The 14,622-nt window shown below is 38.8% G+C and overlaps 1 protein-coding gene across 1 annotated transcript; it reads left to right on the top strand.

The window, feature by feature from the left end:
* Positions 1 to 5,745: 5,745 nt before the first annotated feature.
* LOC127664699 (serpin B9-like) lies at positions 5,746 to 14,206 on the top strand. Its single transcript, XM_052156825.1, has 6 exons — positions 5,746 to 5,919; positions 7,031 to 7,168; positions 7,605 to 7,722; positions 9,241 to 9,383; positions 12,588 to 12,743; positions 13,795 to 14,206. Exons 1-6 carry the CDS (start codon positions 5,752 to 5,754, stop codon positions 14,200 to 14,202), a joined length of 1,131 nt encoding a protein of 376 aa, XP_052012785.1. The 5' UTR covers positions 5,746 to 5,751; the 3' UTR covers positions 14,203 to 14,206.
* Positions 14,207 to 14,622: the final 416 nt, after the last annotated feature.

The raw sequence follows: 14,622 nt of genomic DNA, 5'->3' as shown, positions 1-14,622 counted from the left end.
ACCCAGGTTGCTGTATCCAGCAAAACTCTCAATTACCATAGATGGAGAAACCAAGGTATTTCATAACAAAAACAAATTTACACAGTATCTTTCCACAAGTCCAGCTCTTCTAAGGATAATGAATGGAGTTTCCCTCCAAAAAAGGAGGGAAACTACACACTATAAAAAGCAAGAAATTAATCTTCTTTCAACAAACCCAAAAGAAGATAACCACACAAACATAAAAATTACATCAAAAATAGAAGGAAGCAGCAATCAGTATTCCTTAATATCTCTTAACATCAATGGACTCAATTCCCCAATAAAAATACATAGACTAATGGACTGGATATATAAACAGGACCCAAGATTTTGTTGCATACAGGAAACACATCTCAGTGTCAAAGACAAACACTACCTCAGAGTAAAAGGTTGGAAAACAATTTTCCAAGCAAATAGTCCCAGAAATCAAGCTGGAGTAGCCATTCTAATATCCAGTAAGATAGACTTTCAACCAAAAGTCATCAAAAAAGACAGAGAAGGACACTTTATAGTCATCAAAGGAAAAAAATGTACCAGGAAGAACTCTCAATTCTGACCATCTATGCTACAAATACAAGGGAACCCTCATTAATAAAAGAAACTTTACTAAAGCTTAAAGCACACATCGCACCCCACACAATAATTGTGTGTGACTTCAACACCCCAGTCTCCTCAATGGACAGATCAGGGAAACACAAACTAAATACAGAGACAGTGAAACTAACAGACATTTTGAACCAAATGGATTTAATAGATATCTATAGAATATTTCATTCTAAATCAAAAGAATATAGTTTTGATTTAGAACATTTCATTCTACATCAAAAGAATATAGCTTCTCAGAACCTCATAGCACCTTCTCCAAAATTGAATTTGAGTAGGCATTGTTGTACAAAAATAAAAAAATAAAGAGCCAGTGAGCATGTAAGTTTATGACTGACATCACTAGTCATCAGAGAAATAGAACTCAAAACCATATTAAGGTCCCATATGGCATCCGTTGTCTAAAATTAGAAAAAGGAACCACACACAGGGAAAATGTGAAACTCATACCTGATTGATAGGGACATACTATTGCACAAAGGCCTACAAACCTTTTAGGTAGATCTTCAAGACAATTATATGTAGAGTTACTTATGACCAAGAAATTCCTTGAGAGATATCCAATTCAAGTCCAATATACATATATTTACATGTATATAAGTTTATACATTTATGATCATAGTAAATATTAATAGTAAATACCCTATTTACAATATATAGAATGTCTTAACTGCCTTGGAACCCATAATTTAGAGTTACCAGATTATAGTCCTTTGCAAGTCACCCCTATAGTCTTATTTACATGTGAAAAACAAGAAAGTGATCTATGGTAAATTGGTGGGTGGGAAGGGGCAGCTGCTGTAAATAAACCGGCAAGGGCCAAGCAGCAACAATATGGAAGTATTTGAATACAAAAACCACATTATATACGGAAGGATGACGACCATGTACCATCAAGCAAAAAATAGAGTGAGTATGATATTCACAAAGACTTAAAGACAGAATAGACAGGGAATAGTATTGCTATGGGATCTATACACCTAAGAATGAGCACTCTTTTGAACGGCAGGTCCATGTTAGAACAGACTTCAAGCAGGAAACAAAGGCCAGCCCAAACTAAAAAAATGAAATAAAATAAAATAAAATAAAATAAAATAAAATAAAATAAAATAAAATAAAATAAAATAAAATAAAATAGAATAGAATAGAATAAAATAAAATAAAATAAAATAAAATAAAATAATTGAGCATTCTAGCTGAGAAGATAAAAAGGTGGCCTCTGGTTAGTAGAAGAAGAGGATGGCAAGGAAGACTTTGGATGGAGCAGGGGTGAGGAAGAAGGAGAAGCAGAACAGAAAGGAGACATGATGTCAGAGCACTAAAGGACCAAGAGGAAGATAACTATGCCCTGGATTCTATAGAGATGTGGGACTAAAGTAAAAAGTGGACCCCTAAGTGCATGTTAAGATGGAGATGGTCAGATGTATGCAAAGCAGAGGAAACATAGAAACATAAAGGAACAGGAGGTTGAAATTCCCTTCTGCTATTGGAGAATGGAGGATATCTGTGGAAGCAGATGCTCCATTCAAGGAGGCCAAACAATTCCTCAAACAAGATGGATCAAGAAAGCCACGAGCTAAATGTCCTTCTGTTTCTCTTACTTACTGCTGGGTCTATAGTTAAAGGACAGGGTAGCTTCTTGTCTGAACCTGCAGCCAAGCCATGGAAGATAAGCACCCTGGAGAAGCCCAAATTGTATGCTAGCAAAGCCTCAGGAAGGAAAAGATGGGTGAAAATCTGCACTTCCATGAGTTCAAAAGTGGCATGTTGAGGGGAAAGTTTTTCTAAACTGTGTGCACCACATACAGCTTGATATTAAGTCACCTTTCAGGTGCAGCCAACTGAAACCTTGACATTCTCAGGTGGAACTAGATGAGTGATCTTGTAGACAGAAAGACTTTTCCTGTGTCGCGAAGTCTTTCATAATGTTCCTGTTTTCCAACAAGGCATAGTTCAATATTGAAGTTCTGCTTTGTGTCTAGGTCTCAAGTAACTTCATCCATTGTAGTTTTAAAGGCTTGTCCTTAATCAACTAAGTAGTAAAACTTGGATCTCTATCAATTATAGTGTATAATAAGGAATACTGAGCAACTTTCTGAGATGTCATTAATGAGAGTCCACACAAAAACCACAAGTGAAACTACTGTTGAGGCACTGAGGCCATGCTCTCCCTTGAGACCACACCATGCTTAGGTTTGTCTCATCCGAACTTTTCCTGCTGGGCCTCCCCTTGTTGTGTTTAAATATATGTGGGTTGGCTTCTTCATAAACCCAATTCTGCTTCATATAGGCTCCTCCTGGAATTCCTTTCATGGCAAAGTCAAGAATTGTGAACTGACCAGACTTAAACTATCCAAGAACTCAATCCACTGCAGGTGGCATTGGATACCACAACTGTGGACCATGCCCATGTCTCTGACATCTAGAAACAGTAAGGATGAGCCTTGCAAACAATACATTGGTAACAGAAGACCAAATATATGACTACATATTTCATTCACCAGTACTGCTTATGACTTGGAAAAACAAGAAGAAAATGATCAATGGTTGTCAGGCAAGGAAGGTGGGTGAACGGGATGCATATTGATAATGGACAGCAAACGTATACATCAGGAATTAAAAGATGATGAATGTTATCTTCCTTTCTAAGTATAGCCAAAGCCAAGAAATGTATGCTTTGGAGGACAAATCAATACGTTGAGAAAAAGGTTTTCTGATATCAGTGTGTATCTGTCTTGGAACATAGTCCCTAAGCTATCACCAACATGGACAAGTGGACAAATAGTCCCAGGATCTCACAGTCCTCCTGTCCAGGAAATCTCATGTTAGATTCTGGCCTCAGAGTATACCAGGCATGCACATAGATCACAGACATACAAGGCAGGCAAAACACTCCCACTCATAAACTACATTATTTTAATTTAAAAAATTAAAGAATTTGAGGCACATAAGATGCAGAATTCTAGATCTTTTTTGTTTGAAGCATGTGAATTCACTGTACCCTATCCTGGGATAGAAGAAACAATATCCAATACTAATTTTCCTCAGTGTCTCTTGCTGGCCTTTTGCATGGAGGAGTCCTCTAATGTGGTAGTCTATACGTAGCAGTTGGGAAAGTCTTTAGGGAGTTAACAACAGGATTCAGCATGTGGGTTTGGACTAATGTAGACCAGACAGGACACCTGGAGCAAACATTTTCAAACCTGAATGCCTTGCATGGAGAGAGCCTTGGGCTCAGCTACAGTCACAAGGTGTTCTAGACATCCTGTCGACCTTCTACCTTGATTCCTTGTCAGCCAGAAAACCAAGGATCCTATTAGTTTTTCTTCTTCCAGGGCTGAAGCATTCCCCAACCCCCAGTCATCCCTATCCTAAAGAGGCCAGAGCTGCATGAGACCAGGCCATTCTCCTCTACCAGTAGCCTGGGGCCATGAGCATGATGTCCCCACCCTGAAGTGAATAAAAGGTACAGAGTAAGCAGCTATGCTATACTCCAGGGCCATAGACCATTTAACACTGCTCTGCGAGACCACAAACATTGGAGGTAAGGCCACTTTGCTCAACCCAGAGCAATGGGACTCCTAAGGGACAGATTTAGAAGGTATAGGCTGAGTCCATGAGATGGAACCCTGGATCTGAAAGTTAGGAAAAGAGACAGTGTGGAGTTTGATCTGGTGGTTATTCACAGAAGTAACTATTCTACAAAACCCAGTAAGGACTAGCAGTGAGGCTTGTCTTAGGACTGGAGTCCAGAAGCTGTATTGACCCATATATGTCAGGATTAGGTACTACAAGATCTCAATGTCCTTCTCCCCATGTCATCTGTCCTTCTTGCTCTCTGGGCCTTTCACTGAGCCCATTTGACTACTCCTGCCCTCTAATCAAGGATCTGAAAAAAATCACTTGCTTTTGTGGTCTTTAAAGGTCAGCAAGCTCTAGCCCATCTGAACTCCACTCCCGCTCTTCAAAATCATTTTAAAATTCCTCAGCCCATGTTGTCTGAGCCATCAAGACCTACTTTTATTCTCAGCATGATTTCTCTTTATTTAAAATGGTATGCCAGACACCTTCCTTGCCAAGGCAGAACTCTTGAGTTTGGTGGAGGCAACAGTGTGGTGAGGTGATATCACATAAGATGTCCAACCACAGGGTAAGTCACTGAGATAAAACAGCCAGGACATTCTTTTCAAAGCCTTGGGAGAGGCTCAATGAGAGAACTCCAAGGATCTAGGTACATTCTCAGGATGCTGTGTCGTTCTGTCTGAAGAGTGGAAAGAAGTATGTGTTGGGGTGTTTTGAGGCTCACTGGGCTTTTGGCCTGTATTATAGCAAAGTAGGAAGAACATTGGAACACACTTCTAGGGATCAACAGTCATGTGACAGTGACAGCACAGCCAGGGAATGCACAGTGACTCAGAACTGGGTTAAAGTGTCAGGAGAAGTCACTTGGTCTGAGAAAAAATGTCCATTCACCTGGGCGGGGAGGGGAGCTCTTGAGTAAAGCGGCCTGGGTGCTTTCAGCTGATGCAAGGTCCCTGAGCAGCCACTGTAAGGGAATGCTGCCTGCTGCACAGCACAGCAGATAACACCAGCCTATCTTAGGGCCTCATTCAGCATCCTGTGGCAACTGGCAGTTGTGGAGGGCACTGACTAATGCATGCCTGGGTATCTCAAAAGATTTCTTCACAGACCTAATCCAGGATACAAAATTGCTGGAGCCAGGCTAGAGGGTCTAGATGCTCATGTTCTATTCCCCTGGTTTCTCTTTTATTCCATTTCTCTTTATCCTTGAAGCAACCTTCTTTGGAAGAGAGGAGCTAGTCTTTATGGACTGAAACTAGGGACTGCCTTGCAGCTTGTTCTGTGTATGCATTCCGGATGATCTTTCCTTCTATCTATGCACATGAGAAAGAAGCTAGTTTGTCTTCCTGCTACTATCACACTTACCTAACAACCTTACCATTTAAAGGACTGTAACACAGAAAGAATGTATGAAATCCTCCCTAAAGCAGTTATGAGCTTTGAAATGAAAATCAGAAATAGACTTCCATATTTTCCTTCTTCAGAACAATGAGCCTTCAGCTCTGTGCTCAGTTCCATTTCTCCTTTACCTCCAGACTCTGCATCATGAATACGATGTCTGAAGCAAATGGCACCTTTGCCATCCATCTCTTGAAGACGCTCTGTCAAGACAACCCTTCAGAAAATGTGTGTTATTCTCCTGTGAGCATGTCCTCTGCGCTAGCTATGGTTCTCTTGGGTGCAAAGGGAAACACTGCAGTCCAGATGTGTCAGGTAAGTTCCCCGCCAAAACCACACCCATGTCACATGCACAAAAGTTGCTGAGAAGGATCTATAGGTGTTGCATTTTAAATGTTAATATTGGCACTAGTGGTGCCATATTGACTCAGCTCATGAATTTTAACTTGACATTCCTTGCCCTTATCATAACTTCATTTTGTTCTTTGACTGAACGCCTTTTAGATGCTAGAAAATCGCTAGGCCTCTTGCTTGTAGACCCAGCCAATCAGGTTAATGGAAAGACAGGACTGTTTATCTAGATAGTTGAAACGTTGCAAATGGAACTGTTTGTGCTTTTACTCACACAAAAACTAGTCCTGAGAACTTCAAAGGATCCTAGCTTGGCTCCCAGCTCCCGTTCCCTGCATCCATCATTAATCAGTCTTGGAAAGTTTGTTCAATAAACAACCAAATTCCAACTGAGATTGTTGTCTGAGTTGTTCATGAAGCTGGTCCTGAACCAAAAGAAAAGGTTATCCACATGCCATTTGATGGAGCATGAGTTAAAGAGGAAGGAAGACTGAATCTCCTCTAGTAGCATTGCTTTAGACGCAATGAGTTTTCCCAGGTAATAACTTGAAGGAAACATGAAATATTTCATCCCGAATTGACTTAAAAAATTTTGCATAGTTTATACTGGGCCTGATGGCAGAGGCATTTAAACTCAACTATTAAGGAGACTGTGATAGAAAGATGGCAAGTCCAAGGCTAGCCTGGACAACTTAGATTTAAATAGAAAGTTCTTTTGCTCTTTTATTGCTTCATTTTGTTTTCAAGATGGAGGAAATGGGTTGTGATTACAGCTGAGTGGCAGAGCTCTTGCCTAGCATGATTGAGAATGTTGGTCAGCAACAAGTGCTACAATGGACAAAAAGGGTGTTGAAATATTAGAAAATGGGTTGCTGCACTCTATCTTGCTTTTAGAGCAACAGATTTGTAATTCTTCCCTGGGAGGGGAAGTCAATTGCTGCATTTATTGTTTCAATACCAGCCTGTCTTGCATCAGAACCACATTTACACAGCAGCCCAAGCAATCTTGGAAATTCCTTTTGCAACTAAAAGTTTCATCCCTGAAGTGAAAGATGTTTCATCTTTTCCTCCACAGGCACTTCATTTAAACCCAGATGAAGACATCCATCAGGGCTTCCAGTTGCTTCTTCATAACCTGAACAAGAAAAACACAAAGCACTGCCTTAGAATGTCCAACAGGCTCTTTGCAGAGAACACTTGTGAATTACTCCCAGTAAGTTGTACCAGTAGAAAGATAACTTGTATCCCAAATGCTTGTTGCTTTAGATCCAAGGGGAGAGACCCCAAGGAAACTGAGAAATGTAAGGATTAAGTACTAGCCACTTGTAAGTGGAAACCAGCATTTCAAAGACTGGGTCAGGAGAAGGTCATGAGTTCTGAGACAGCCTAGGCCACATGGTGAGACACCCCAACCTAAACTTCATCAAAGACAATAATTCTATTATGATATTCTTAAATATTTCAAATTTGACAACTTGTAATTTATTTATTTATGTTTCATAATTCCCACTTGTGAAGTCCTACTACCTGAAGATTTTTGTTGTATAAACTGATATCTACACTCATTTAATTTTGCTTTATGTTACCATATTAATGCTTGTTGAATTTTATTTTTCAATGTCACCTCCCTGAACATTTTCTCTCCAAAGACCTTTAAGGAGTCCTGTCTTAAATTCTATCACTCGGAGATGGAGCAGCTCTCCTTTGCCGAAGCTGCAGAGGAGTCCAGGAAACACATAAACACGTGGGTCTCCAAACAAACTGAAGGTCAGTTCACATCCCACAGTCTTGTCCTTTCTATGTAACCTTCTGTCTTCTTCCTTCCCTCCTTTCTTTACTTTCCCTTCTCCCTACCATGGTCTAATCTCACCCTTATTTCAGAGTCAAATTGATGCAAACTAGCTAGGCCACATGGTATAATTTAGAGATCAGGGAATTCATGGAGGTTCTATTCAGACACTTACATTTTAAAACCAGAGATGGCGCCTATATTTTAAGTAGGACAAAGGGGCTGATATAAATGTCATAAAAGCACACAGGGCTAATTTTTAGTCTAACACTTTGCCTTTGAAGACATGGGTGATCTGAACTGTTACAGGTCATGGGACTCCATCATTCCTGAGACAGTGATTCATGGGTAGACCTTCTTCCCTGGAACTGCTTCTGTGTTCTCTCAACTCTTATCACTTTTACCTCTGAAGAAGACTCCTGTTTCTGCTTCCACAGTTCCTGCATCTATTCCCTTATTTACATTTAATGATACTAGACTTGATTTCTATTGATGACAGTGTCAGAACTGCTCAGTTAAATTAACCTAAATGAGCCTCCAATTTGGGGTTGAAACTTTTATGATTTGATGTCAGATGTGACAGGTTTCCAACATTGGTCTTTGAGATTATTGAAATCATTGTGATTTGAACCTTTCAGATGTCTCTGGATCACCTGATACATTCATATTTCTTCTAAAACACAGAGAGTATTTGAATTTTTCTTGCATTCATCAATTATTTGTCTATTTGGTGTTGGATTCTTATGTCCTCTTGAGGTCAGATGATGGCCTGATCTCAACTATTGGGTTCCAGTGTCAGCTAAAAGTGGCAGGTGCAGTGATGTGAACAAACCAGATTTTGTCACCAGCAGGGAGTGAAGACAAGCAGAGAAGCAGTGCTGCTTCTCTCAGACCTTCATATATGGCTGCACAAGAAGGATGATGTCCACTCTGAGGTCTTCCTATGCATTAGTTACTCTTTCTGGAAAATGTGCTCATAGACCCATATAGAGACCTGCCTCTGAGCAGATTCCAGACTCATTCAATTTTCAAACTAACATTAGCCACACCAGGGGCTACCATGGTTCCCTCCCAACCCCTCCAACAATTTTGCTTACTTTGTTCTTCATCTTGAAGCCTCTTTTTCTGCCTTTCCCAAACCTGATTTCCTTGAGGGACTTACAAGGAATTGTCTTCCAATGTGTGTGACCTCAAGTCAAACACGGCTGCTAGTGTTTTGTTTTGATTTATTTTTTAATATGATGAACAAATTCAGCAAACTTGAAAAAGTGATTCTTTGATCTGCTAGATGTCATATCAGTTTATGTCACATACACACTCAAACACACGCATATACACATATATACATACATAACATATATATACATATATGTACATATACATATATAGACAGACAGACAGACAGATAGATAGATAGATAGATAGATAGATAGATAGATAGATAGATAGATAGAGATATATATGTAACCTGAATAAAGTCTCTGCTTTCTTCAAAGGTAAAATTCCAGATTTATTGTCAAAAGACTCAGTTGATTCACAGACCAGGCTGATTCTCGTCAGTGCCTTATATTTCCAAGGAACATGGTATAAATTCTTCAACAAATATGGCACCAAGGAAATGCCCTTTAAGATAAACAAGGTAAGGAATAGTATCCAAAACTTCTTCCAGTAGAATGAAGAAAGTGCAAGGAAAACTTTAATTGTGAATGTGTAGCCCAGGACTCCATGGTATATACTGCATATCCTGTGTAGGGAACTGGCCTTGATCCTCAGCCTAAAAAGAGAGAAATCAGGAAAGCACAAACCATTTGACGCTTGTATTTCTTTTTTTAATATTTTTATTTTCTATATTCTTTTTTTACATTCCAAATGATTTCCCCTTTCCCAGATCCCCCCTCCCCATATGTCCTGTAAACCACCTTCTCTCCACCCTTTCTCCAATTACCTCTCTCCTTTTTCTCTGTCCTTATATTCCTCTCCAACGCTAGATCAATCCTTTCCAGGATTAGGACCCTTTCCATACTTCTTCATGGGAGTCATTTGTTATGCTATTTTGAGACTTGTATTTCTAAAAGCAAGGATAATCTTTATTAAAAGAATTATAGGAACAAAGAGTATTTCCTGTCTTTGTGATTGTACATTTTATGGAAGGCTCACACAGCTTCTGATCATTTCTCATAAAAGAATAGTAGAACTGATTTACATTTAGGTTCAAGAATGACAAAACTGTGCTGCTATGGTAATATAATACATGTATGGAGCATAAGTAACAGTAGAAAGGAATATACAAATATTTATACAGTAGATTTTTTATTATATTTAAAATTAAAATTATTGATCAATTTATCATTTTGAATTATTGATCAGTTTATCATTATTAATCAGTATTTATAGCTTTTTTTACTGAACAGGAGTGGTTAAATGTCAGTTCTCATTAGAGTATAATATCTATTTACATAGATATTAAAGTATTTTGCCCTATCACTACAAAATATAATTTAATGCAGTTTTCAACCTCATAAGTGTTAAACTCCTCATTAAATTTTTATTAGAAATGTTTTAACAGAAATCTTAAAGGAATGAGTTTTTTGAAATTGAGAAATATAATCTTTACTATGAATGGTCCAACAAATTTTTGTGTTTAGTGTACACTGTAATTTAAATATTCATGTGTCCTACTTCAGTATTTAAAATATATCTCTGGACTATCAGAACTAGAAACACCTCAATTATATGACAAGGAAATTCACAAAATAATGTTTAGATGGGCCCCAACTTGTAATCAGTTGACAATAATTTTTTGCATTTTGGTGGATATCACACTGTTACTACATCACAGATATATATATATACACACACACACACACACATGGTTCACACCTTGTAATGATTTAATTTGGGATTTCCCTTACCTGTGATGGACTATAGAATGTAGCTCTGTCCTAAGCCTGTAAGTGTTTATATTTTTCAGCTTTCTACTTTGTTATGCTAGAAAGTTGTGACCCATAGTGAACCTTTGAGCATGTGTACTCCTGTGTCCAGGCTGTTTTCTAATAGGATACATTTGTCTGTAGTCCCATTCACAACACTAAGAAAATATTTCAATCTATGATAATTTTTTTGTTATCTGTAATTGATGATGTTGTTTCATTGGATGTAATTATTGGCCATATTAAATGGTAAAAATCCTACTTCTGGTGTGTTAGCCATATTTATATTAGGGTAGCTAACTTTCTGAGATAATCAACCTAAAAGAGGAAATATTTATTATGGCTCAAGGTTTGAAAGTTTCAGCCCAGGTCAGTTAGTCCAATCACTCTAGGTTGTGCTGGTACAGTATAGCCTGATGTAAATGTATAGTAGAGGCTTGTTCACCTTACACCAGGCAGAAAACAAAGGAGAGAAATAGGAAGGTCTACAGTGCTAACTTCCTCTTCAAAGGCACCTGCTCACCAATACTATCTCTTACTCATTAGAACCTACCTCTGACTCCATTCATTTTCACTGTAAAATACTAATGTTTGATTGCCATTGTTCCATTCAAATGGACACACAATCCACAATGACATTGTGCTGCTCCATTGGAGAAAATCAAACTTTTCCTTTTTCTCCATTGATTTTAAAAGTAAAATTAGTACTGACATCTAGACCTACCAGTAGTACAAAGCCAGAAGCTTAGCATTGCCTTTCTTCTCCACATTGTGTCATGCCATAAAGGCCATGAAGTAAATACTCTTCATATAAAGTCTCTTCCCTTGTTACATGACATGACTGGTTAACTTGCCTTGTGACATTTATTAGAATCCTTTCATTTCTGATTCCTATGTCCTCTTCTGTTTGAATTATTGGCATTCATAGAACAAATAATATGATCATGTAATAAAATAATAAAATTCTTTAACAACAAGTAACTAATAGTAAATGTCAGATATTCTTAACTTTTGAGATTATGATAGTTTTATAGAAATAAAATGTTGCATAAATTGTATACTTCCTGTGTCTTGATGTGGAAGATGCTTTCTATAAACAATTGACCAAAGATTCTAATCAATAAAAGTAAATTGGCATATTCTTAATGAATAAAAAATGAAAAAAAAGAACCTACCTCCTAAAGAGTTGGCCAGCTCCCAGTACTGCCACCATGTGGGAAAAAAGCTTTCAAACAAGAGCATTTGTAGAGCATTTTATACTCTAGAAGGGCTTTAAATATTAATATTTGCTGGCATCATTTCTCTTGCTGCATTGCATCATCTATAGCTCATCTCTGTCCTAGTGGCTGCATTGGCAATATGACAAATGCTACAACCAAAATGGAAAAGAGAACTCAACATGGAGGAATTGTCTCCATAAATTGGCCTAGAGGCAATCTGTTGGGAACTTTCTTGATTAATGATAGATGGAGTATGTATCAGCACACTGTAGTGATGCCAACTCAGGGCAGGTGGTCCTGAGTTGAGTAAAAAAGCAGGCTGAAAAGACATGAAGAACAAGCCAATAAGCAGCATTCTTCCATGGCTGCTTCCTAAGTTCCTGCTCTGACTTCGCTTTATGACGAAATGTGATCTGAGAGTCCTTATATGAACCCTCCTTCCCAAGTGGTTTGGTCATGGTATTTGATCACAGTAGTAGAAACCCTAACAGAGGCAGGCCAGTATCTGCATACACTCAATTATGTTAATGAAAACAGGAAAAGGCTAAAAGACTTTTCAGAAGTGTACCCTGGAACATGAATATTGTTTTCAATGTGAGTATAGAAAATATTGCTGAAATTAACTGCAGATGATTTAGGAACCTTCTGACTTCTCTCAATTATATATTTGATGCTATGTATTCATCTGTTCAGAGGGAAACAAGGCCAGTGCAGATGATGTGGCAGAAAGACACATTTTACCATGCCTATGTGAAGGAAATCCAGGCACAAGTGCTGGTAATGCCCTATGAGGGCCTGGAGCTGAGTTTCATGGTCCTCCTTCCAGATGAGGGTATGGACATCAGCAAGGTAAGCCAGGAGATCTGTGGTATTCACCACTCTTTGAGAATAACCCAGTGTTCATTTGTATCCTTATTAGAACAGTCCTCAATGTCTTCACCCTGGCATCTGCCTGTTGAGGAGCTAGTACTCACAGACAGAATTTCAAGCTGTATGCAGGCACAGGGATTTGGGAACAAATCTGTGTCCAAGACTTCCATCATGGGCTATGTGTGCTTGTCACATGCCATAACTTCACACATGCCATAACAATACACATAGAATGTGTATTGATGACCTAATAGGAGGAAATAAGGGAAATTCAGAAAAAAAGTTAGCACATTACTTAGAACAAAATCCCTCTCCATAAATTTAACTCATATAACGATCTTTTTTGGTATTTTATTTTAATATCTGAGAGCAGAAAATAGACAGAAACAACATCCCACTTTATCCTACCACTGAAGAAGAGAAATACTGAAAACTGATGAGGGCAGGCAAGACATTGTAACCAACATTGTAACATTGTTGGCCTTTTCTGCCTCAGGAAGCCCCACAGTCTGCCAGCCATCCTCTGAGTTGTGGGTAGTAGAATGTGCATGGCATAAGGGGTCTTTGTAAGCAGAAGAGAACCCTGGCTCTCAGCATCCAGCTCTGTAACTGTGGCATCACTTCAATAGAGTATGGGTTGGCTTTTCATCAGCTCCTTTCTTTTCCAATACTTAATTTCTATGTAAGCAGCAATGATTTACTATCTTTGAAACTAGGTCTAGTTTAAGAAAAAAAGCAAATGGAAATAAAAACAGTAATCACCTGGATAGGAACACTTGTCAGAGTAAAGGATGCCTCACAAGTGATATAGGAGAGGATGGTCAAATTATCCTACCCTGTTCTGCTTGTCTGCCATTTGCATCATGGAAGCCACAAATAGGTTACCAGGACAGTGGGACATACTGCCTGCCCATTTGAATATGCAGTGCCTGTATATGATGATGAACAGTGCTATGAGCAGGGATTACCTGTATGGTTCTGGATAACACCTCAACTGTGAATCTAAACGTCTCTAATTCTGGTTTGTCAGGTGGAAAACAATCTCACTTTTGAGAAGTTAACAGCCTGGATCAAACCAGAGTGTATGAAATGCACTGGAATTCATGTTTATCTTCCAAAATTTCAACTGCAAGAGCAGTATGATATGCAGACCCTGTTTCAACATTTGGGAATGATGGATGTCTTCAATGGGAGCAAGGCTGACTTATCAGGAATGTCTACTGCAGAAAAACTGTGTCTGTCCAAATTTGTTCACAAGTGTGTTGTAGAGGTCAATGAAGTAGGAACAGAGGCTGCAGCTGCCTCTGCTGTAAAAATTGAACCTCTCTGTGCTTCTTCTTATACCCCAACATTTTGTGCAGATCACCCCTTCCTTTTCTTCATAAGGCACAACAAAACCAACAGCATCCTGTTCTGTGGCAGGTTCTCATCTCCATAAAGACACATTTATTATGTCTGAAGAGTTCTTTCTTAGCATATCCACCATGACTACAGCTCTTCAAGGATGGGCAATTGGGTGGAAACCATTTTCCCAGATGAGGCATTTTCTTCCTTTCAGCCTGATCCAGTGGCACCCACATTCAGCTCTCCCTACCCTGATATTCATGCTGCCCTTTGCCAGGTCAGAGGACCACAGAGTATTATGATTGCCTTTATTATCTTGGAGGCAAAGATAATCCTAAAGATAGCCTACAAAGTGCTCCAAGGTAACCCTAAATAAACCCCCAGTCAACCAAAAACCATGCCAACAATATGCATTGTCTTTTCCTGGTATCACAGCTCTTGCCATCACTTGCCTTAATCTGATTTTATCCTAGTAAATGCTTCTGTGGGTGATGACTGCTACTGCCATTTTCCT

The sequence above is a fragment of the Apodemus sylvaticus genome, chromosome 14, assembly GCF_947179515.1.
Source record: "Apodemus sylvaticus chromosome 14, mApoSyl1.1, whole genome shotgun sequence".
NCBI lineage: Eukaryota > Metazoa > Chordata > Mammalia > Rodentia > Muridae > Apodemus > Apodemus sylvaticus.
This window is presented reverse-complemented; position numbering and strand designations above follow the sequence as displayed.

Bases quoted from the DNA above. Each gene is read 5' to 3' on its own strand.
- LOC127664699 (XM_052156825.1), top strand. From the start codon at position 5,752: ATGAATACGATGTCTGAAGCAAATGGCACCTTTGCCATCCATCTCTTG. The intron at 9,384-12,587 runs GTAAGGAATAGT...TCATCTGTTCAG, and splicing joins TGCCCTTTAAGATAAACAAG to AGGGAAACAAGGCCAGTGCA. The intron at 12,744-13,794 runs GTAAGCCAGGAG...CTGGTTTGTCAG, and splicing joins AGGGTATGGACATCAGCAAG to GTGGAAAACAATCTCACTTT.